The sequence below is a fragment of the Danio aesculapii genome, chromosome 5, assembly GCF_903798145.1.
Source record: "Danio aesculapii chromosome 5, fDanAes4.1, whole genome shotgun sequence".
NCBI lineage: Eukaryota > Metazoa > Chordata > Actinopteri > Cypriniformes > Danionidae > Danio > Danio aesculapii.
This window is the reverse complement of record NC_079439.1, coordinates 55,502,613-55,526,482: the sequence shown is the minus strand read 5'-3', so window position 1 is coordinate 55,526,482 and position 23,870 is coordinate 55,502,613. Positions and strand designations below refer to the sequence as shown.

Below are 23,870 nucleotides of genomic sequence, written 5' to 3'. Positions count from 1 at the left end.
GGAGATGTTCAACTTCACTTCCATGTTCATCAAACCATTCTATCACTAGTTTTACTGTGTATACGACACTGCCTTCAGGATACAATGTTTGAATGGTCCTGCAGAATGGTTCGGTAGTCCTTGGCAGTGACGTGCTTATCTAGCACAAGTATTGGGCCTAGGGAATGCCATGATATTGCAGTCCAAACCATAACTAATCCACCCCTATGCTACACTTTAGGCATGCAACAGTCTGGTATGCTTCTTTGGGGCTTCTCCACACTGTAACTTCCAGATATGGGAAAGACAGTGGAGGTGAACTCCTAAGAGAACAGTACATGTTTCATATTGTTCACAGCTCAAGATTTTCCTGTTGGCACAATTGAAACTGATGTTTGGCACTGGCATGAGTGACAAAAGGTTTGGCCATGTCAGCCGGCAATGTATGTTGACCCTGGGGAGTTCCTGACAAACAGTTTTGGTGGAAACAGGAGAGTTGAGCTGCACATTTAATTCTGCAGTGAGTTGGGCAGCTGTGATTTTATGTTTTTTTTTTGTTGTTGATACAATTAGGGTTCGCATGCGGACATCCCTTTCAGACAGCTTCCTCTTGTGTTCAGTTACTCCTGCCAGATGTGGTTCTTCTTCTTGGTGGTATACTGACATTAGCCTGGATACCGTGACTCCTGAAGATTACTCAATGAGGATTGGCCACCAGATTGGTCATCTCTCTGTGTGTTCATTTAAACAATTCATTCAAAATGGCAGATTCATTTAGTTTATTCACTCACAATAATTTGTCTAACATATAAGCAGAATTCTTTATTCAAATAGTTCAAATGACAAAATATTCTAGAACATCCAAGTGACATCCAAGGCTTTGTTAACATTTCAATGTTCAGACAATGTTCTCAGACATACTAATAAATATACAAGTAGACTAATTTATAGCACTCCTAAACAATTCATGTACACTCAAGTTGAAAAAGAGAATAATTTTACAAAACATAGCAATACCAAACAGTTTAAATATTAATTATTAAACCGTACATGGAGATTATAGACAACAAATATGGCTGAAATATATTTCATTTAAAGCATACATTGATAAAATATTTATTTTCATAAAATAGAGAATTCAGAGGACAAAATGAATTAAATAGCAATATGTCCTTGATTGTGACGACCCATTGTAAGTGAATGAAATGGGGGGAAAAAAACAGTTAATTTACTTCACTGCATATTTCCCTTCGACTAATTTGTGTGAGATCCCAACCAGTGACATTTTAAATGGAAACAGAAGTGAAATAACCTTTAACAACATCTTTCATTTGTAATGTCAAGCGCATCATTTCAGCAGAAGAAAGTCCACATGCGGGAGAATTCAGCTATTAAAATCTGTTATTAGCAGCACCAACATCTGTTCTTCAAATTACCTGAAAGCCTGCAGCTTCCAAAAAAAATACGCAGAGGCTGAATATAAATGTCTCCATGTCATGTGATCCAAGGCTTCATCATATACTGTGCCCTTCACTAATATTGGCACCCTTGGTAAATATAAGCAAAGAAGGCTGAAGAAAAATGTCTACTCAGTGTATTAACTGAAAAAAAATGAATCAAGATTTTTTCATTCAATCATTAATTTTCCTTTGACTAACTCCCTAAGGGGTAACAACAGCAGAATAAACTGCCAACTATTCCAGCATATGTTTTACGCAGCGGATGCCCTTCCAGCCACAACCCAGTACTAGAAAACATCCATACGCCCTCACATTCCCACCTGGAGGAAACCCACACGAACACTGAGAAGAACTTCCAAACTCCACACAGAAATGCCAACTGACCCAGCCAGAACTCAAACCAGCAACCTTCTTGCTGTGAGGCGACAGTGCTAACCACTGAGCCACCGCACCACCCTCAAGATTAATTTTTTTTTTTCTTGAAACAATTTGTGGGGATGTAGATGACTTTTGCATTTTTTTTTTTAACCCAAGACCCATCTACTGTAACTTCTACACTTTCCCAGCTGTGATTCTTAAGAGATTTTCCATCCATTCAAATCAGCCTGGAAGAGTATGTGTCCATCTTGAACCGGCACACAGATTCATAATACTTAATGACTAGCTGACTGGAATTTCTTAATTATTGCCCTAAAAGTGGAAATAGGCATTTTCTGTGTGTTTTTTTTTTTTTACAATTTTCTTTTGACCATTTACCACAGCTGTACTTTGGTCTTACCCATTGTGATGAATGAGTGAGCAAGTTTACCTAATATGCATGTATAACACTCTGAAACAAGGGACCATTTTGGGTTTCCTATTCTTAATAACCCAAGGTTTACTAAAAAAAAAAAATCATAAAGAATTATTAATAGAAATATACTTAAAAATATTTGGCTTTTATAAATTAATGTGGTGATAATAATTGTGGCACACATATATTCGTACAAATATATTAACTTTTTGATAAAACTGGGCTGTGTTTGCAATTGTGTGTTCTAAAAATGAGTAAAAATTGCATAAAACTCTTTACATCAATCTATATATGACCAAATAAATACATAGCTAAAAAAAGGGGGAACAAGAACAACAGAAAATCAAAATGAGCAGCAAGCTTGGCAGTGAGTGTCAGACCTTTCAACAAGACAATTTATGATTATTTTACTCAGAAAAATGAAAATGCTCACTATAAGAATGTATTATTGATTATTTGAACTTAACCAATAGGTGGCACTGTTATAAAACTGATGTAGTGTGTAATGTTTTTGGTTGATTATTTTTGGTGGGTTTTCATGCTTTGCAGATTGGACAGCAGAGATATGACAGGAAAGTGGGGGTAGAGAGAGGGGAGCAGGATTTGCAAAGGACCAATCAAACTTGGCAACACAAATCAAACTCCGGCTGCCATGAGTGCAGTTGCACTATATGCCCATGCTTTTAACAATAAAGTTAGATGCGCTGGTTACATGGTAAAAGATGCGCTGAGTTGACAGTGACCCACCTAAAGTTTCATGTAAGTACCTTTTTTATGCCAGCAAATTTGATGATGTAATAAAACAAAAAAATGTCGTCTATCAACACAAATTTAATAACTTTTTGCCAACATGGTCTGAAGATAATCAGTTTTAAGAACATCAGTGGTCTAGGAGGAGTATGCAAAGAACGGGTTTTTAAAGAAAATCAAAATGGTCAAGTATGGCATTCATATGAAGATTAATCACATGGTTAACATATTACTCAAATGGTTAAACAATAAAAACATTCTTTTCACAAACTTATTTGTTTGTTTTTTCCAAGGGTGCCAATATTAATCAAGTGTACTTTATTTGATAAGCAAAAATGGTCACATGCACTTTCCGTTTCATACTGTATATACAAACACAACGCAACAGTTCCACAAAACTAGTTTCTGGAGGGATTTAAAAGCACAGCTTCAAAAACAGTCCTTCCTTTAGCAAAACTAAATATTTCTCATCATCTCTTCATTTCATTTCAACTAGGCAACCCAAACCATTGAGACGTGGGTCTGGTAAACTAGCAGTGCTTAACAAACTCAGGAACCTCCATGGTCATTTTCAGCTCCAGATTCCCTGGCTGCTCCAGGACAAACACCGGGTGGCAGGGCTGAGTGAATTTGTGCTGAAAACTGCCCAAAAGCTGCCCGCTCTGAGCATTGAAGAAGAAGAGGCAACCCTGGCTGTAGTCCAACAAGGTGCCGATTCGCTCCGGGATGTCCGTCACAAAGATATCAGACTCCACACGCTCATGAAGAAGCTCAAATCTGCAGCTGGATCACAGACCATACAGATGTCAAATTATATCCACTAAATAGTTGTTCAATACACTATAGTTCAGTCTCAGAGCCATTCTGGTCAAAGGGGTGGTTCTTTTTTTTATCAAAAAGTGGACCATTGTGCAGTTATTCACCTAATTTTCTATTTAATTATGAGATTAAAATACTGCATTTTATGGGTCACTTTAAACACTATTTTTTTTGCTAATTTTTGCTAATTGTCAGTTGGTCATCATAACCAAATGTACCAAAGTATTTCCTAAAGCTTTACAATAAATAAATATGAATAAGTATTTATTATTAAAATATAATTGTAAAACAGAAATCTGTTAAAGTTTTAAATTAAAAACTATAGTCTACTGTCATTTATTAGGCAAATAACAGCACATTCAACATTCCTAATAATAATAATAATAATAATAATAATAATAATAGTAATAATAATAATAATAATAGTAATATTAATAATAATAATAGTAATAATAATAGTAATAATAATAATAATAATGGTAATAATATTAATAATAATAATAACAATAGTAATAATAATAATAACAATAACAATAATAATAATAATAATAATAATAATAATAATAGTAATATTAATAATAATAATAATAGTAATAATAATAATAATAGTAATAATATTAATAACAATAATAATGATAGTAATAATAATAATAATAATAAAATAATAATAATAATAATAATAATAATAATAATAATAATAATAATAATAATAAAAGAGCTTTATAATTTTTCTTCTCTTGTAAAAAAGTAAATTTGAAAATGCATGGATAGTAACATAAGCCAAATTAGTATTCAAATCAATTTCAATATGGTCTGCTTTTGTTGCTTCACACCTTTTTATCATTTCATTTTTTGTTTCAAGAATAAGGTCCAAGATTTAGAATAAAAGTTACTTGTCAAATGTTTTCTCTTTTGAAAAACAATACAGTAGCAGAAGAGGACTTCTCTTATGTCAGACTGTAGGTTTTCTTGCATAGCTGAATGTTTGACTCATGAAATATAATTGTTTGCATTGGCCAAAACTGATTAGCTGAAGTCACACTGATGTGACAGTCAATAGAGGATTCCTCTTAAAGCCTTTTTCGATGGTTTATTTTCACTATTTAAGATGGCGTTGCAGTGAAAACAGAACAAATGAGCTCATTATGGGACAAATTCTGGACATGATGACATTAAAAGACTAAATTTAAAAATCGCAGTGCAGCCACTGGTCATATTTAATCTTTATACTTTAACACTATACTTATTTAAGAAAATGAGTAAACTGATTAAGATCTTTTAAAATGACCAAGATTTGCAGTAAAAATACTTACATTTATAAAATGTTCATAATTATGTTGCAAAATATGTTTCAAATATTTCAAATGTAATGCTAATTTTTCTTTTGAACTATATATTGATATATGCACAATTTTTTTCAATGGTCAAAGTAAGAAATGTCTGTTGAGCAGCAAATCTGCATATTAAATCATGTGACACTAAAGACTGGAGTAATAACAGCAGATGAATATAAAATTATGAATAAATAAACGTAATTAAAAAATGCATTAAAACTTGCAAGAATATTTTAGAACTTCGCAGATGGCACTGTATTTGTCATCAAATTAATGAGGCCAACAGACTTCTATCAAAAGCAAAAAAAAAATCTTATATGTTAAATGAATGAACAATAATACATTATGTGATTCCACATTAGAAGAAAACTGTCTTTATTACCCTGATTGATTTATTCCAGAACTGGTCCTAAAGTCTCTAATAATAGGGATGCAACTGATGTTCAACTGGTCATGTGATCTCATTATTTATGTAGAGTAAAACAGATTTTCTAAGGCATTAATATAACTATCATACTAGTCAAAATTTGTAATATAATGTAATACGATGTCCCACTTTGTGAAGTCTTATTTAAAAACAAAGATCGAAAAGTAGAATTGTGCATTTTAATTGCAATTGTGCCATTTAAAGTTAGTGTTTTTAGCATTATTTTAATTCTGCTGTGAATCACGTCTTCACATGATACATATTTGAAGAGTTCACAATACTTTTGGAGCACAGCGAAAATTCTTTAAGTTTGTATTTCTTGACAATGGATCAATTATTATTATTTTTAAATAGGAATTTGACTCTGTTGCTTATAAATGTATATTTGGATTACTTATAGGTAGGGCCAGACAGAATCTGTAAACATTTTTTTACGATTTATGTGCAGAATTTCATAAAATAGTAAAAAAAAAAAATTTCAATCAAAGGCTTATAATCAAAATACAATCTGAACCACTTTGTTTGGTAAACGAAGCTACATAAGCATATAAGGCATCATCTTAAAGACAGAAAATATTAGTGTACAATATGTATTGTACATAATTTGTCTAAATATTTGAATTAGGGCTGCATTCATTCATTTTCTTTTCAGCTTAGTCCCTTTATTAATCTGGGGTCGCCACAACGGAATGAACCACCAACTTATCCAGTATATGTTTTACACAGCGGATGCCCTTCCAGCTGCAACCAATCACTGGGAAACAGCCATACACAATCATACAATACGGTCAATTTCACCTAGCATACCCAGCATACCCAAATCACCTATACCACATGTCTTTGGGGGAAACCGGAGCACCGGTAGGAAACCCACGAGGACAGGGGGAGCACATGCAAACAGAGATGCCAACTGACCCAGCCGAGGCTCGAACCAGCGACCTTCTTGCTGTGAGGTGATCGTGCTACCCACTGCACCACCGAGTCACCCTGAATTAGGACTGCATGATACTGGAAATAAATGACATTGCAATATTTACTTTTTCAGTGATATACATTGCGATAGGGCGGCGCAATGGCTCAGTGGTTAGCACTGTCGCCTAACAGCAAGAAGGTCGCTGGTTCGAGTCTCGGCTGGGTCAGTTGGCATCTCTGTGTGGAGTTTGCCTGTTCTCCCCCTGTCCTTGTGGGTTTCCTTCTGGTGCTCCGGTTTCCCCTACAGTATAAACACATGCACTTTAAGTAAACTGGATTAACTAAATTGGCTGAAGTGTATGAGTGTGTGTGTATATGAGTGTGTATGGGTGTTTCCCAGTACTGGGTTGGGGCTGGAATGCCATCCGCTGCGTAAAACATATGCTGGAATAGTTGCCGGTTCATTCTGCTGTGGCGACCCCTGACAAATTAGGGACTAAACCAAAAGAAAATATTTGAATGAATGAATACATTGCGATATAAAATATACAGTTAAAGTCAGAATTATTAGCCCCCCTTTTAATTTTTTTTCTTTTTCAACTATTTCTCAAATGATGTTTAACAGAGCAAGGAAATTTTCACAGTATGTCAGATAATATTTTTTCTTCTGGAGAAAGTCTTATTTGTTTTATTTTGGCTAGAATAAAAGCAGTTTTGAATTTTTTAAAAACATTTTAAGATGGTCGACAGAACAAACCATCATTATACAATAACTTGCCTAATTACCCTAACCTGCCTAGTTAACCTAATTAACCTAGTTAAGCCTTTAAATGTCACTTAAAGCTGTATAGAAATGTCTTGAAAAAATATCTAGTTAAATATTATTTACTGTCATCATGGCAAAGATAAAATAAATCAGTTATTAGAAATGAGTTATTAAAACTATTATGTTTAGAAATGTGTTGAAAAAAATCTTCTCTTCGTTAAACAGAAATTGGTGAAAAAAATAAACAGGGGCTAATAATTCAGGGGGGCTAATAATTCTGACTTCAACTGTACTTCACCAGATGAATTGAATAACTCTTTGAGAAAAATTCTCTATTTCAGAATGATTGAGGTGATTTAAAAAATTACATAAATTAATACAATGAACTTTTAACTAGACTTTTAGGTGGATAAAACTAACAAACGAGAGAAAAAAAGTGGTTTATGTTTGTCTTAATGGTAAGTGGACATAAATATTTAAAAATTAAAATGACACTTCACTATAAAAATGTGATTTAAATAATCTTTGTTAAAGCTACAAATGCTATTGTTTCTTGTGCCTGGATGTTTTAAGCACACTTAATATGTTAAACATAAAAAGCAAACAAACAAACAAATGCAATTAATACACTTTAAATTGATATAATTTATTAATATAAAAGCTCCCGGTCAACAATAGTCCTTATTTAATATTAAAGATCCTATAATGTGACTTTTGCGGATGCACACATTGTGATATCGATGCTGAAATGATAAACTGTGCAGCCCTAATTTAAATACAATTCAATTATAATACTGAAATTAATATAAAAATTGCATAATTATTTATTTACACAAATACACAAATTCAAATTTTGGTGTGTTCTGATTGGGTGTGGGCATACTTATTAATACACATCTTACTCTTAAATGTAATTAATTACACAACTCAAGGCTGTGTTCTCAATAATAAAACTAATTCTGAAGTAAACAACTTGATTTTATTGAAAAACATCTACATACAATATAATGTTTGTGCTCATAATATTGTCCTCTCTTTTGGTTTAAACTTGACATGGCTGCAGACATAGGATTCATTGAGATAAATAACCATTTTTATAGAAGACTGAGAAAGCGTGTTTAATGAGAGACAGATTTAATGAAAAAACACATTTTGAGATTTATGACTTTGATTCCCTTTGAAGGCTTCATTTAAATTACTCCAATGATTGCCAAAAAGCCCTAATTACTCAGTGTTTCCACAGTTTAGAATTCAGCTCCAAATATTCCCTACCAGGTTGTTTCTTTAAGGTGAACGCTACAGGTAATAAACACACTTTTTTTTAAATGTTAGTAGTCAATAAAAGAAAATATTCCATGTCCTTTGCTTTTAATAGATGTTCTCTTTAAAATAATGAAACGCATTCATACTACATCATAGGAACGGATACCTTATAGATGTGGGTACGCAGTGCAGACACCAGGAGGCGCTGTCCTCTCCCAGTGTTCTGGGTTGTAATGCAGTTTGATATGCAATGCCGATGCGGTACGCTTTGCATCTCGACACCTCTGTCTCCCAGTAGTAATAGCCATTCGATTGTAAAAGCTCCCCCATAACTGATGGACATCTGGGAACATGGTAAAAACAGAGGCTTTTGCTGTCACTCAAGATCTTATAGTGCATTTGTAGAACACGTTTGAATCACATATTTAAAAATACTAACACATTAGTATGCATCTTAAGCAATTTCAAAAATTTTTTCCTGCTTAAACATATATGAATCAAAGACAAAATAACAGGTTGTTAAAAGTACAATACAATTTTCCTCTGTACATTAGAATGTGTCCTGTTTTTTTATTTTTATTTTATCTATTTACAGAATACACCAATTTAAAGTCATTTATTTATTTAGGCATATTTAGAGTAAGAATCACATGATGACAATAAAAAACTAAATCAAGATCACATTAAAGCCCCAAAATACTTATCAATTAGGACCCTATTAGAAAAATTGCTCCATTTGAAGAGTTCAGATGCAAAAACCTCTAAATGCCATCTAAAATGTTCTTCATATTAGCTATATGAGATATATATATATAATACAAACACATTCCTTAGTACAAAACATTTTTCCATAGACATTTAAATGTATATATAATTTGTCTCATATACTTATATATTTTACATCTAACTAAATATAAATAAACTTTTTCCCATATATATGCATGCATTTATGTACTTATATAAACATAATTAATACTCACAGTACACATAAACAAACGGTTACTTTGGATGCAATTAATCGCAATTCATTGTTGCCCAGCACTAATTACTAATAATATACAACACATAATAAGTATGTTGTTGTTGTTACGTTGAATGAAAATGGAACATTGTTGCACACATATTTTCATTTTCATTTTCATTTCATTTTTAAAAAGGTCACTAAAAACAATAAAATAGACCCTTTACATACATTTTATTGGTTTTTCAATGTATATTAAATTAATTTTGTGAATTTAATTTGATTTTGACATCAAAAAGCAACATTTTGTCCTTTACTCGTGTATATAGAGTGAAAACTGTTAAGTTGAGGCACTTACTCTATGACTGAGGACATTTTGTTGTAGGTGTCGTGTGGGTACTCCACTGAGTTCCTGTCCTCTGAAACCTTCAGCACCGAGTGTGCTGATTCTCTAAGGAAGTGGAATCTTGTACCTAAACATAAAACAACTTTCATCAATCTCAGAATATAAATAATAAAAACACCAAGAATGATAAATATCTATTCAGTCAATAATTAAGGCATGTAGATGTGATAGCTGATTTCAGACAGGCTGAAAGTATTTCAGAAAATGCTGATTTACTAGGATTTTCACACACCTCTAGAGTTTACAGAGTATGGTCCAAAAAAGACAAAACATTCAGTGAGTGTCAGTTCTTTGAGTGAAAATGCCCTGTTTTGTGCCAGAGGTCAGAGGTCAGAGTAGACTGGTTTGACAACAGAAGACTGGAGAACGGTTGCTGGCTCTGATATGATTTCTGCTGCGATGTACAGATGGAAGAGTCAGATATAAACAAACACCATGAATGCATTAATCAATCCTGACTCTCATTAATAGTTCAGGCTACTTAACTTAACTACTTAACGAATAACGTTCTCCACCTGAATGAGGACAAGTGCGAATTCATAGTTTTTGGTTAAAAATGTTTGGATGGCAATCTGTCATTGCTTACTGGAAAATACACTCCTCTGTAAAAAGTCTTGGTGTCATCTTTGACTCTGAGCTTAAATTTGTTTAATTAATGCGGTTGTCGAAAATAGGTTTTTCTATTTTAGATATATTGCCAAGTTGAAGTCTGTCCTCTCTTTCAGTGACTTGGAGAATGTAGTTCATGCTTTCATCTCTTCTCATCTGGATTATTGCAATGCATTGTATCTGGGTGTGAGTCAGGTCTCTCTCTTACGACTGCAGCTGGTCCAGAACGCAGCTGCTGGGCTTTTAACAGGCACAAAAAAACAAGAACACATTACACCTGTACTGGTTTCTCTACACTGGCTGCCAATCCAGTTTAGGATTCAGTACAAAGTTCTGTTGTATGTTTTTAAATCCCTCCATGGCCTGACCCCTGAGTATATTTCTGAGCTAATTATTGTACACCAACCTGTGAGATCTCTTCGCTCTAAGGATCGTCTCTATTTGACAGTTCCACGATCACGCTTAAAATGTCGAGGTGATAGAGCTTTTTCAATAGCAGCTCCAAGACTCTGGAACGATCTTCCACTTTCCTTAAGAACAGCTCCATCTTTTGAGTATTTTCAGAGGTCACTGAAAACACACTTATTTTCTTTAGCTTTTTATCATGTGATGTGAGTTTATGTATTTTGGTTTTGTGTATATTTGCATGTGTTTTTATGTGTTTTACGTACAGCACTTTGGTACCTATTGTGGTTTGTTGAAAGTGCTCTAGAAATAAATTGAGTTGAGTTGAGTTGAGGCTAGGCATAGGACGATAACTGTGTGCAAGGTATACCGCGGTTTGGAAAACTCAAGGTTTTAAAACCTTCAAAATTTTCTGCTATACTGTTCCTAAGGTATGTGTAAGATTTTTTTATTTACATTTTTTTGTTTGTTTTTTAGGACAGCAGTATCTCCAGCAGAAAAGTTATCCAAAGATGTTGTTTAAAATTGTAAAATAAATCAGTGTTTTTGAAACTAATGAAGACAGAGGTCAATGATTCATTAGAATTATTTAGCCTGACATGTTTACAGTTCCAAAATATTTTAAATGTTTCATAAATTAAAATATATTGGAGGAAAAGGATTAGTTTTTTTACCCAGACATTTAAAAATAATATATATTAGAACAGTAATTTCAATACCATCATATCATGAAACTGTGACAATTATATCCAAAGTTATCATACCTTCAGAATCTTATACCGGCCCATGCCTAGTTTAGGCTGCTGATGTTGTAATGGTGTGAATATATTTTTGACACTTTTGGTTCCATTTGGTGCCAAGTGAGCATCATTTAAATGCCACAGTCTACCTTTTTACAGCTTGCTGAAAATGTCCATGACTTTGCCACAATGTACTATTACCATTCCAGCAGGATAACACACCATATATAATAAAGCTCAAATGATCGCAAACTAGTTTCTTGACCATGACTGAGTTCACTAAACTGAAATAATTTGCTGTTAATCCAGTAGAGCACCTTAGGGATGAGCAAGATTCACATCATGATTGTGTAGCCAACAAATCTGCAGCAACTGTGAAAAGCTTCATGCCAATATGGATATAAACATTTGAGCAATGTTTACATCTTCTTGCTGAATCTATGTCACATGAATGATTACAGGTCTGACAGCAATCTTTTAACTCAATACTAGCAAGGTGTACCTAATAAAGTTGTTGTGAGTGTACAAAACCATGTCCATAGTCTTGGCTTAAGCTATCTTAAGCTAAGCCCTGTTGGTGATCCCGGGCCATTATCGTGCAACGTACTAAACCCCTTTCAATGCATAACTGACAGTAACATTAAAAATCTGACCTCTGGTGGAGATGAGGGCCGCCTCGCTCTGTTCACTGGACCCTCCGGCGTTCACTGACTTGATGTAGAAGAGGTAATTTTCATTGGGCTGAAGGAGGACCCTCTGCTCATAGCCTTTTATCCCTGATATGGATCTGTGTAAGGAGACACTGTTTTCAATAAGTGCAGTTTATCCCTCTTCACTGCTCTACCGTGCACTCTTGAGGAATCATGTGAAAACACATCCGAGTCTTCAATAGAGTTGAGAGCACAAGCATTATAAAACGTAATTAAGAAATGTGAATAGTTTGTAAATGGGCCTATTTAATAGCACAAGTGATGTCAACAGATACAGTAAGGTAATTACAACTACACTGTAATAGTTACTTAATTATAATGTACAATTTACTTTAGACTGTACACATGAGCTGGCTTTATACATATAGCTATAGACTTTATATATCTGGCCGTGTGAGACCATTGAATTAATGACACATCCACATTACTGTACCAATTGGATATTCCAGCCTAACCCTGAATATTGTACACATTTGCTTTATAAAATAAAAATGTACAGTTTGATTTTAAATTAACTTTAAAGCGCACCTATTTTACTACAAGATGCAAGATAAGCCTTTGGTGTCTCCAGAATGTGTCTGTAAAGTTTCAGCATAAAATACCCATCAGATAATTTATTATATCCTCCAGAATCTGCCAGTTTAGTGTCTGAGTAAAACAGACATCAGTGATAGAGACAGACTTGGATGAAGCTGAAATACAGCTCATTAGTATTACAAAAATACCAAGTAAGTTTATTTGATGTATTTGTGGTGGAGTTTATTCAAGCCTTTCTGAAATGACAAGTCTCACACATGGCCTTTGCAGTACATGCACACATACACATATTAGCATTTAATGACACCATGTAATTATAGCAGTTAAGAATCATATAGCGATTTTACTGTTTTTAATACAAACATGCATTATTAAATGCATTATACAATTGCATTATAAAACAAATTCTACACTTATAAAATTTATAAAAAACAGAGAGTTGTAATAACTATTTTAATCCCAGTTTATTCACAAAAATCTTTATGTGGACATGTGTATACATGTTATTATAGAAACATGGCATCTGTCAATCAATTCGGTGGGTGGGGAAACCTATGTTACATTGCGCCTCAAAATCACTGGGATTTGGGTCCTATTTTAACTTCAGGAAAAAAAACAGGAACAAAGAGACTTGTTGAGTTTCTATCACTCCAATATGTCTGTAGATACACTACACATACACACAATTCTGTCCAAACAGCTTACAAAACTTGATTTTCATCATAGGTGCCCTTTAAATTAAAATTCTATTATTAGTTAACACTGACACTAATACCACTAAAGATATAGTCACAGATCTTTTCCCCTTTTTCATTTAGTTACTAGTATTTATTCAACCTATACTGGTGCATTATAACTGGTATGTCTTCGAAAAAGGAAGTTTTTTTTAATTAATGGCTTGCTTTTTTTTAACTGAACTGGATTTTGTCTGTTTTGACTAGTCTTACTCTAAGACAAGAAAATAAAAAGTTCCAACAAGTAAGATACTATTAAAAAACTAGTACCACACAAATACTAACATATGTTAAATTGATACTAGTATCTAAATAATAATTATTAGAATTTAATAAATAAAAAGTACCTACTTACAAGAATCGAATAAGAACAAGATTATTTTGCTTGTTTTAATGAAAAGCTCACTTAATTTTGACATATTATTTCTGAAAACAAAACAATATTTTTTTGCTCGTCTAGAAAATGCTTCTTGATTTAAGCATATTTAGATATTTGGATTGGAAACAAGACAAAAACCCAAAATAAGAAAAGCATTTTTCAAAGTGTAGTTGCTATGAAAACATAACAGGCTGGAAGGAATGAGGGCAAATATCGCTACCGCAGAATGACATGTGTACTGTAAAAAAACTTTTTTATTCCCCAATGTAAATAAGAGTATTTTTATACCACAAAATGGAAATAAGTGGGAATTACCAACTCACATGCAGCATGCATGAAGCTGAGAAAAACACTCCATGGGAGACCGGCAGTGTTGCCAATTGCTTTATATTTTCAACAAGGTGTGATATATATATTTTCATATTTGCGTTTTCTTTTCCTGTTACTTACTTACGACATATTTTATACATGTGAGAAGATGTTACTTGACAAATAAAAACGGTGAAATGTGATATTACAGTGTAATTTGTTGTTCATCTAAAGTCATATTTTGTTTACTATATAAGATTAAAAATAAAATACAAAATACAAATACAAATATGATCAAGACCTTTTCTTTTTAAAAATATTCAAACTTTTTAAATTAATTTAAGCCCTTTTATACATTATCTGGAATAACTGACTTTATTAAAAAATATTGTGAAAAATATTGTAAAGGATATTGTTAACTTGAAATAAACTTTCTTCTAATGTGAAATCAAATTGTGGTTACACCACCCAGCCCTAACTAGTAGCATGAAAACTTATACTTGCACACTTATGAGATCAAATGTTAAAATAGTCTGCCATGTTTCTGCTACACTCCCAGAACACTTTCTGTACACATCTTGGGTACAGCCCCAGTAACAGCTGTGTATTTTTTTCCTTGAGAGAGAAGAGCTATTTGTTCTTGTATTTGGCTGGGTATATGATAGGATAACAGTACCTGAGTCCCTCTCTCTCACAGGCATATTGGCGGCAGTACTCCAGAGTGAAGCTGTCCACAGCGCTGGGCTGAACTGAGCTCCACCGCAGTGTGGCACTGTCCCAAAGCACTGTGCACTGCTCTGTGTTGATCACTGGGACAGAGGGAGCTGCAGGAACACAGTGAGATGAGCTACATTTCACACATTCAACAACAGATAACCCCATATGTGACCTTGTTTCACAAAAGCAGCCATAAGGAAATTTTTAGGAAATTGAGATTTATAAATCACACGACAGATGAATAAATAAGCTTTTTATTGATGTTTGTATGGTTTGTTGAGATGTTAAGAAGTAGCTATATAATAATCTGGAATTACAGGGTTTAATGAATCGAAATATTTAAAAAATCATCTTTAATGTTTAAATTCCATTACTACGTAGCTAATAATATGCCAAAACAATCTGAATTTGAATTGTGTTCATTTGAATTATTGACAATTGTAATTTAATAAATCTGAATTTTTATATGCTGTTAAAAAAATTTTGAATTTTAATTTCTTAATTTGAATTTGAATTTGAACATAATTTGAATATTGAACATCTGAAATGTAAGACAACTGAATTTTTCAAGGCTGAATTTTTTAATAGACGTATTTTCATACTTCAGATTTTAATCTAAATCTGAATTTCACAATCTGAATTTCTGGTTTTGAATATTAAAATATTGAATTTTTTTTCTTGAAAACTTGAAACTGTATTTTTACAAACTGGATATCTGCATTCTATGAATTCAGAACACAAAAAAATCTGAAGTTTGAAAATATGTCTATAAAAAACTCAAAATTCAAATTCAAATAAAAAAATTCTAATTCAAAATAAAAAGAGTCTAAATTTTACATTTTTTTCCGACATATAAAAATTAAGATTTATTAAATTACAGTTGTCAATAATTCAAATTAACACAATTCAAATTCAGAATGATTTTTAGCATTCAATAATTATTGAACATTTTGGCATAAGGTTTTGTGATTCAGGGCAACATATTGGTATCACCAAATGTAAACAAAGTACAGACCATTTTGAGGGATGTAAACAATAACAATGGTCCTGATGTATTTCCTGTTTTACATTTTAAATTTCCATAGCTTCCGAGAGTCCAAAACGTTCTGCATATTGATAAATTATGTTATGATTGAATCACTTCTTTTTATAGATATGACATGTTTTTCATATCTAGAAAACAAGCAGTTGAAATGGTCTGGGGGGAAATAAGTATTGAACACTTCATTTTTTTCTGGGAATAATATTTGTAAAGGAGCTGTTGACATTGGTAAAAACCCAAACAAAACAAACATAAAATTTGTTATACTAATATGTGTGTATGTATGTGTACATTCTCACAAGGAGAAAGTACTGAACTCCTGACAGGTATTTAATTATATAAACGTAATAAGTATATAAATGTTTTGGGAGTTTCCTTGGTTGTGTTGTGAATCATTATCTTACTAAAATGTCCACCCTGGTTTCATCTTCATCATCCTGATAATGCAGATGTTGGACTGAAGCTAATATTAATTTACAATGACAAAGGGCAGAGAGTTGTTGAATAACTTTTGAGAGATTTCAGCTGCTGTCTGGGCTTTCACTGCCTTTCTACACCTCCCTTTCTTCATGTGTTCTTCATTTGTAAACCAATCAGTTAATTAGTTTTCTTTGCATTTATGCATTTCTTTGGTTGTTATCAATATCAAAGTCAACAGCACCTTCAGAAATAAGTTTTCTGAGAAAAATTATAACTTCTTCAATACTTAATTCCCCCACTGTATTTAATCTGGTCTAAAAACACATCTCTATAGAGGCTGGGCATAGTCATTTCATTTTGGATTGATATATTAAGACATATGACAATGTGACCTCTTGCTCTCCTAAACATTATGAGAGTTAGAGGGGATTTACACGCTGAATAACTGACCTGTTTTAAAGGGTAGTCTCTCGCTCGGCATGCTGCAGCCTGTGTAGTTTACCGCCATCACCCACACTTTATAACACTTATCAGGTTCCAGCTCCTCTAGATTACAGTAGCTCTCCTTCACCGTCACCCTGTACTCCTCGGAGATAGCTGCAGATTCAATTACATTTAACACACTTTAACTGAAGCACGCATTCATGAACTGATCATCCCACTGACATTCCTTTACATGCTAATAAGTGTGTTTTTCCCATGAAATTGACAATTTTTTGTGCAAACTGAAATTAGGGGTGTAATGGTACACTGAAGTCACAGTTTAGTACGTATTTCATTTTTGGATCACGATTTGATACAAGAGGAATAATAACAAATCCCCAGTGCTTGCTTTTTTTGTTCATTTTGAACAGGAAGAATTCACAACTAGCAACAGAACTGAAACGCTTCTTGTGATAAAGTGCAAAATAAACAGAAAAATTCAAAATAAACCTTTACAATCAGACTGCATATTAAACTTTCAATGGCTGAGCCCAACCATCTCTTAACAACAGAAAAACCGTCATTGTGCTTCTAAACTGAAATCTCTTTTTATGAAAATCTAGCACTGATGGGAGGTCAATCAAAACAATGAGTGCAGCGGGCAACAATCTTGTACTTACAGTTAGGTCCATAAACATTGGGACATAGACACAATTCTAACATTTGTGGCTCGATACACTAACATAATGGATTTAAAATGAAACGAACAAGATTTGCTTTAACTGCAGACTGTCAGCTATACTTTGAGGGTATTTACATCCAAATCAGGTGAACGCTGTAGGAATTACAACAGTTTGCATATATGCCTCTCACTTGTTAAGGGTCCAAAAGTAATTGGACAATTGGCTTCTTAGCTGTTCTAAGGCCAGTGTCATTCCCTCATTATCACAAGTACAATGAGCAGATAAAAGTTCCATAGTTCATTTCAAGTGTGCTATTTGCACTTCGATTCTGCTACTGTCAACTCTCAAGACGAGCTGTCACCATCAGTCAAGCAAGCCATCATTAGGCTGAAAAAACAAAACAAACCCATCAAAGAGATAGCAAAAACATCAGGCGTGGCCAAAACAACTATTTGGAACATTCTTAAAAAGAAAGAATGCACCAGTGCGCTCAGCAACACCAAAAGACCCGGAGGACCATGGAAAACATCTGTGGTGGATGACCAAAGACTTCTTTCCCTGGTAAAGAAAACACCCTTCACAACAGTTGGCCAGATCAAGAACACTCTCCAGGAGGTGGGTGTATGTGTGTCAAAGTCAACAATCAAGAGAAGACTACACCAGAGTGAATACAGATCTTCACCACAAGATGTATAGCATTGGTGAGTCTCTAAAAAAACAGGAAGGCTAGATTAGAGTTCTAAAAAAAGTCTTCACAGTGCTGGAACAACATGCTATGGACAGATGACATCAAGATCAACTTGTACCAGAGTCATGGGAAGAGAAGAGGTTGGAGAAAGAAACTGCTCTTGATCCTAAGCAGTGAAGCATGGTGGTGGTAGTGTCATGGCGTAGGTATGTATGGCTGTCAATGGATAAGCTTCTCTTGTATTTATTGATGATGTGACTGCTGACAAGAAAGGAAAGAAGTCAAATGTTATCCAATGGCCAAGTCAATCACCTGACCTGAATCTGACTGAGCATGCATTTCACTTGCTGAAGACAAAACTGAAGGAAAAATGCCCCAAGAACAAGCAGGAACTGAAGACAGTTGCTGTAGAGCCCTGGCAGAGCACCACCAGGAATGAAACCCAACTTCTGGTGATATCTATCTGTTCCAGACTTCAGGCTGTAATTGACTGCGTAGGATTTGCAACCAAGTATTCAAAAATGAAAGTTTGATTTATGATTATTATTCTGTCCAATTACTTTTGGTCCCTTAACTTGTGGGAGGCACATATGCAAACTGTTGTAATTCTTACAGTGTTCACCTGATTTGGATGTAAATACCCTCAAATTAAATCTGACAGTCTACAGTTAAAGCACATCTTGATTGTTTCATTTCAAATCCATTGTGTTGGTGTATAGAGCCAAAAGAATTGTGTAAGAATTGTGTCGAGGTCTCAATATTTATAGACCTAACTGTATGTGTAAAGAAAACGACTCACTTGCTTTTCTGTGTAAATGTGGTTGACAGACGTGCGTGACACTTGTGTTTCATCTTCTGCAGCACCTCACATATGAGTGGCGCTCATTACTGTCAATTTCACAGCAGTGGACTAATCAGAAGAACTCAGAAGCAGGCCAAGAGTTGCTTGCAAGCTTCTTTGTACCAAGTTAACATTATAACAGCAACATGGCGGAAGCATTTCTAAACTCGCTTTTCAGACACAAAGACGTGTTCTTTGAAAATGGCAGCTAAGTTGTTGCACTGCTATGGCCTTTTCTGCTTAACTCCAGTGACTGGACTGGCATATCAGGACTGATTGTGTTCATTGTATGGGCATATGAACTGAACTGTCACCACTGTACTGTGACTGTTCGAGACGATTACAAATACTGTTACACCTATTTATATAATTCCATATAGTGAAAGCCTATGTGGTCCAAAACAACTCTTGAGCATTTATTTTAATGAATGAGTTTTGAAATGTCTTAAAAAGCTGGTTTTATATCTTTATGAGTTTCTTTGTTCTGTTAAACACAAAAGAAGATATTTTGAAGAACATTGGAAACTGATAGCCAGTAACTATGTTTCCATCCACCTATTTTTATGCCCATTTTAGATATGCGCATAAAAAATGGTCAATGGAAACGCCATGATGCGCATAAATTTTTAATGAAAAACTTATGCGCATAACTGAGTAGGATAAACTTTTTTTTCGATAAGAAAAGATGCGCATAAACTACGATGGAAACACTTTTACTGCACAAATTTCAGTATGCGCATTAAAAAAGGTCATGCGATTTTGTGATAAGAGATCATGTGATGATGAAAATGTGTGTAAATGGACAAACCAGCAGGCTGAGCACATTATAAAACATTCGAAATGTTGTTTTAGTCTTTCTAAAACGCCTTACCGTTTAAGTATTAGTGTTATTATATTATTAATGACCTCCAGAATCAAGAGCGTCTGTGCTCCGCGTCTGACAGCTTCAAACGCCACCGCACGTTCGCTGCATGTCAGGATTGCCTTCTGAGGTGCAAGTCATTTATTAGATGACAAAAAAATTTATGCAGCTTCTCCTACCGAAGCAAATTCCATTATTGCTGTTGATATTTGGCGCCAGTTAATCAGGAAGTTACGATTTTGTTCATGTTGAGTCTTGGATGGAAACACTGCTTATTTGCACGTCTTTTTTTCCTCTTGCCTCAAATCCAGTTTTGCGCATAAAGTTCATTCGCATTTTTGGATGGAAACATAGCTAGTGACATCCACAGTAGGAAAAATACTATGGAAGTCAATAGATACAGGTTTCAAACCTTCTTTATAATATCTTCTTTTTTGCTCAATGGAAAATAGAAACATAGTTTTGGAAATAGTGGAAGAGGGTGAGTAAAATATGACAAAAGTTTTATTTTTGGGTAAACTATCCTTTTAACAACACATGGGCATGTAAAGTATGCAGTCTGAGTATTTAGTCCATAATGTGTTCTCTAATTTTCTTACAAAATAAGAAATCACAATAAAATGTATATTAGTGATTTTACAAAATATTTAGAAAGCACATAAATACAAATAAAGTGTCTATTTTAATGTTTTAAATAACTTTTGTTCAAATAAAATGTCCAAATATGTCTAAAATAATATGACCCTTCAGGTCTTAGAAATTCTTTGGTTTTTCAGCATTTTTCCAAAAATGATGACTATAACTTTGAGATCAATCTTTTCACATTGAGAACAACTTAGGGACACATGTGCAGCTGTAACAGAAGGTTCAAATGCTCACTGAGTGCAGAAGAAAAGATGATGCATTGAGAGCACTTTTGACTGTAAGAAAGAGGAACATATTTCTTATTTTGCCTAAATATCCTTTTTTCATTTAATACAGAAGCTACAGAAGATACTTTCCCAGAAGACAGAAAAAGTTCAATTTACTCTGAGATTCAAATTTAAAAGGCTCCTTCTTGCTCTTAATGCATTACAATAATAAGTCGCCTTAGAATTATAAGGTTCTATCTGACATTTTTGTCAAAATTGAGTTATTCACATATTCTTATTGAATGACAACTTGTTTACATTATGTGATATATTTTTTAATATATATAAGTTGCTTACATTTTAAGATTAAAAAACAAAACAACAAAAAAAACAATTTTTACAAACTCTAGCTTGGCTCTATGAGGCAAGAGGACCAATCAGGATCAGCTTTCTTTGTCATTCCACCAGACTGCTCTGGGAAAGACCAGAAAGGAACACAAAATCAGAGTCGACTAAATAATGCCGTACCACACAAAATTGAGAAGAAACCTGAAAGTGAAAAGATGTGTGTAAATGTGATGATTTAGAAGCATTTTTTGACATTGAGATGAAATGTTACATTTTTCATTGTTGAAAAGGAAACAGCTATTAAAAATTCTTTTATTTGTGTATATATAATCAGTCGAACATTGCTCAGTGTTTATTAAACTTTGTTAAACAACTCATTTGCTCATTGTGTTTTCTTTTAAAGACTTTAAATCTAATATTAAGCCTTGAAGGGCATATACTTAATTTAATTCATGGGACATATAATTCAATAAATATAATTTAATAGTTCTTATAAAGCATTATTTACTAAAAAATTAACAGCTGCACTGGACAAAATATTTAGCACAGCCTTGTATGCTTAATTTAAACAAGAAAACATATTCATCCTAAAACATGTTATAGAAAGCAAAAATGCAAACATTAACATATTGTTACAATGTTATTGTTTTTTTTTTCAATTAAATTAATAAGCAGACCGATTGTATTTCTTGAAAAGTAATGCTTCAATGAATGATCTGCCAGATAGAACCTTATAATTCCAAGATGAAAATGACTGTTTAGAATAAGAAGGTTCTATCTGCATTTCCCCTGTTAGTTTTTCCCAACTTGCGAATTTAAGTGAATTTTGATAATTTACATTTAGAGTACATTTAGCGTCTCTGTCGTGTTGACGTATGAAAGAGTACTGTAACATGCATATTGCTAGCTATATGGAATTCAAAAACTTTGAAGCTCATTGTCTTAAAATCATTTAGAACGCAGATAGAACCTTATAATTCTAAGGCGACGAATTATAAACATATGTATTCAAATCTTTCCAAACCCCAACTGTTTTTTCAGTATGAATGGGTAAAACCCTGTTCACCCCTGATGTCTAACCTCCTTGTGGCTCTTCCATACAGTAGACTTGGAAGCAGTCGATAATGTCATCTTCGTTGACTCTCCAGTACACAGTGACTGAAGTGCTGGTTGCAGAAGTGGCCTCTTGAGGCTGAAGATGTGGTTTTTGAGGCACTACAAAATGAGTGACAATTCAAGTCAGTAAAAATTAAAGGGTGTTTATTTGCCTTAAAAATCTTGGCGGAGGCTAACCTGGAATGGCTTGTCTGTTTTTCCCCTGATTGCCTGACTTGCCCTTGGCGTAATCCTCAAAAACCAGCAGGCCTCGTGGACCAAGTTCAAGTGACATGGTGGATTCCAAAGCCGTATTCAACCTATTTAAAAAAATGAACAGAAGGATCACTGGAACGAAACACTGAAAAATAGGAAGAAAATCCAGCTTATCACTGCTTAACACTTATCATGCTGATCACCACATGTGAAATATGATCTAACGTTTAAAGTAGGGCAGGGCGATATGACAAAAATCTCCTATTACGACATACAGTTAGGTCTATAAAAATTTGGACATCGACACAATTCTTACATTTTTGGCTCTATACACCAACACAATGGATTTGAAATGAAACGAACAAGATGTGTTTTAACTGTAGACTGTCAGCTTTAATTTTAGGGTATTTACATCCAATTAATTTCCCAGAGATAGGTTACGCCTGGAAGAGCATCCGCTGCGTAAAACATGTGCTGGATAAGTTGGCGGTTCTGCTGTGGTGACCCCAGATTAATAAAGGGACTAAGCCGAAAAGAAAATGAATGAATGAATACATCCAATTCAGGTGAACGCTGTAGGAATTACAACAGTTTGCATATGTGCCTCCCACTTGTTAAGGGACCAAAAGTAATTGGACAGAATAATAATCATAAATCAAACTTTCACTTTTAAATACTTTGTCAATTACAGCTTGAAGTCTGGAATGCATAGACATTACCAGATGCTGGGTTTTATTCCTGGGGGTGCTCTGCCAGTCCACTACAGCAACTGTCTTCAGTTACTGCTTGTTTTTGGGGCATTTTCTCTTCAGTTTTGTTTTCATCAAGTGAAATGCAAGCTCAATCGGATTCAGGTCAGGTGATTGACATGGCCATTGCATAACATTCCACTTCAAAAACTCTTTGGTTGCTTTTGCAGTATGCTTTGGGTCATTCTCCATCTGTACTGTGAAGCACCGTCCAATGTTTTCTGAAGCATTTGGCTTAATATGAGCTGAAAATATTGCCTGAAACACAATTCATCCTGCTGCTTTTGTCAGCAGTCACATCATAAATAAATACAAGAAAACCAGTTCCATTGACAGCCATACATGCCCACGCCATGTCACTACTACTACCATGCTTCACTGCTTAGGATCATTAGCAGTTCCTTTCCTTCTCCATACTCTTCTCTTCCCATCACTCTGGTACAAGTTGATCTTGATCTCATCTGTCCACAGGATGTAGTTCCAGCACTGTGAAGGCTTTTTGAGAACTCTAATCTGGCCTTCCTGTTTTTTAGGCACACCAATGGTATACATCTTGTGGTGAACCCTCAGTATTCACTCTGGTGTAGTCTTCTCTTGATTGTTGACTTTGACACACATAGACCCACCTCCTGGAGAGTGTTC

General features: G+C 34.1%; 1 protein-coding gene across 1 annotated transcript in view; it reads right to left on the bottom strand.

The window, feature by feature from the left end:
- Positions 1-856: 856 nt before the first annotated feature.
- cmya5 (cardiomyopathy associated 5) overlaps positions 857-23,870 on the bottom strand; it is a 37,024-nt gene continuing 14,010 nt past the window's right edge. The window contains exons 6-13 of the mRNA XM_056458506.1: positions 22,462-22,583; positions 22,249-22,383; positions 16,923-17,069; positions 14,970-15,117; positions 12,278-12,411; positions 9,823-9,937; positions 8,670-8,846; positions 857-3,765 (exon numbers count right to left, since the gene is read on the bottom strand). Of these exons, the coding sequence (XP_056314481.1) occupies positions 3,513-3,765; positions 8,670-8,846; positions 9,823-9,937; positions 12,278-12,411; positions 14,970-15,117; positions 16,923-17,069; positions 22,249-22,383; positions 22,462-22,583 (1,231 nt within the window). The 3' untranslated portion in view covers positions 857-3,512. The remainder of the gene's footprint in view (positions 3,766-8,669; positions 8,847-9,822; positions 9,938-12,277; positions 12,412-14,969; positions 15,118-16,922; positions 17,070-22,248; positions 22,384-22,461; positions 22,584-23,870) is intronic.